Source organism: Brassica oleracea, unplaced genomic scaffold (genome assembly GCF_000695525.1).
Source record: "Brassica oleracea var. oleracea cultivar TO1000 unplaced genomic scaffold, BOL UnpScaffold01937, whole genome shotgun sequence".
NCBI classification, from domain to species: domain Eukaryota; kingdom Viridiplantae; phylum Streptophyta; class Magnoliopsida; order Brassicales; family Brassicaceae; genus Brassica; species Brassica oleracea.
In genome coordinates, this window is record NW_013618468.1 from 459 (window position 1) to 1,612 (window position 1,154).

Consider the following 1,154-nt stretch of genomic DNA (forward strand, 5'->3'; position numbering starts at 1 on the left):
CGTGTTTTATCGAGTCAAATGTGTCGCAAAAGATGTATAAGGAAACCAGCAGAGTTCCGCTCTAATTAGTATTCTAAATAGGAATTCCTTGTTTGTGGATTGAAGATGGCAAGGAGGGGAAGGAGTGATGGGGGACAGGATTGGATGCTGGGTATAGACAGAGTCCCAAGAAGAAGGATACTGGGATATGAATCCGAGGGGAGAGTGCAAACACTGACGCACACTAACCAAGGATTCAGTGAAGAAAACATAGGAAGAAACAACAATCTGTTTGGACATGATCAAGATATACCACCAGAAGAAAACTTTCCACCAAACCGTACTGTAAGGAGAAGACCAGAAACAGATGATAGCGAGTCGGGTGTTCAAGGACCAAGACCAATAAGGCGGAACAACCCGATTTAACCAGAAGTTCATGATCAACCACAACAAGGAGTAGGAATGGAGCACACTCTGAAGATGCTTCATGACGTGATAGCGAGGTCATTACAACAACCTCAGGTGCAACCTCAGCCACTCGTTTCACCACAACCTTCAGTTAGTACACCGATGTTACCGTTGATAACTGCCATGAAAAATATGAAGACACCACATTTTGAAGGAGGGACAGATCCATTTCAAGCCGACCAGTGGCTTCGAACAATGGAGAAAAACTTTGAGACCCTGACGTGTTCCGAAGAATCTAAGAAGAAAATGGCAGTGTATTACTTAGACAAAGACGCGGCAGAATGGTGGGATAGTAGGGATCGCCAAGTAGGACATCTGGTCACCACTTGGGCGGCATTCAAACAATAATTTGAACGCAAGTACTTCACTCCTGAATCTAAGCGGAGGCTTCAACGTCAGTTTGCAAACTTGGTACAAGGAGATAAGACAGTTAGAGAATATGAATCTGAATTTATGCGACTGCGACGACACGTGCTGCGAGGACAAGATGATGAGGAGACCATGATATCTAACTTTATGTTTGGTCTTAAACTAGAGTTAGAGAATAGACTAGCAGTGGGTAACTACGAGAGTCTCACCGAGCTAGTGGAAAAGGCTGTGAATGTGGAGATTGTGGGAACCGAAATTCACACCGTCGAGTTTTGTTAATCGGAGGAAAGCCAAGTTAACCTAGCCTTCCCTGAAGGTCCCGGTTATCTGCTGGGCCA

At 44.8% G+C, this 1,154-nt stretch overlaps 1 protein-coding gene across 1 annotated transcript; it reads left to right on the forward strand.

Annotated features, from left to right (window-relative positions):
* The first annotated feature begins 441 nt into the window (after nt 1-441).
* On the forward strand, nt 442-795 carry LOC106321541. The gene has a single exon (XM_013759798.1). The coding sequence runs from the start codon at nt 442-444 to the stop codon at nt 793-795; it is 354 nt and encodes a 117-aa protein (XP_013615252.1).
* Nucleotides 796-1,154: the final 359 nt, after the last annotated feature.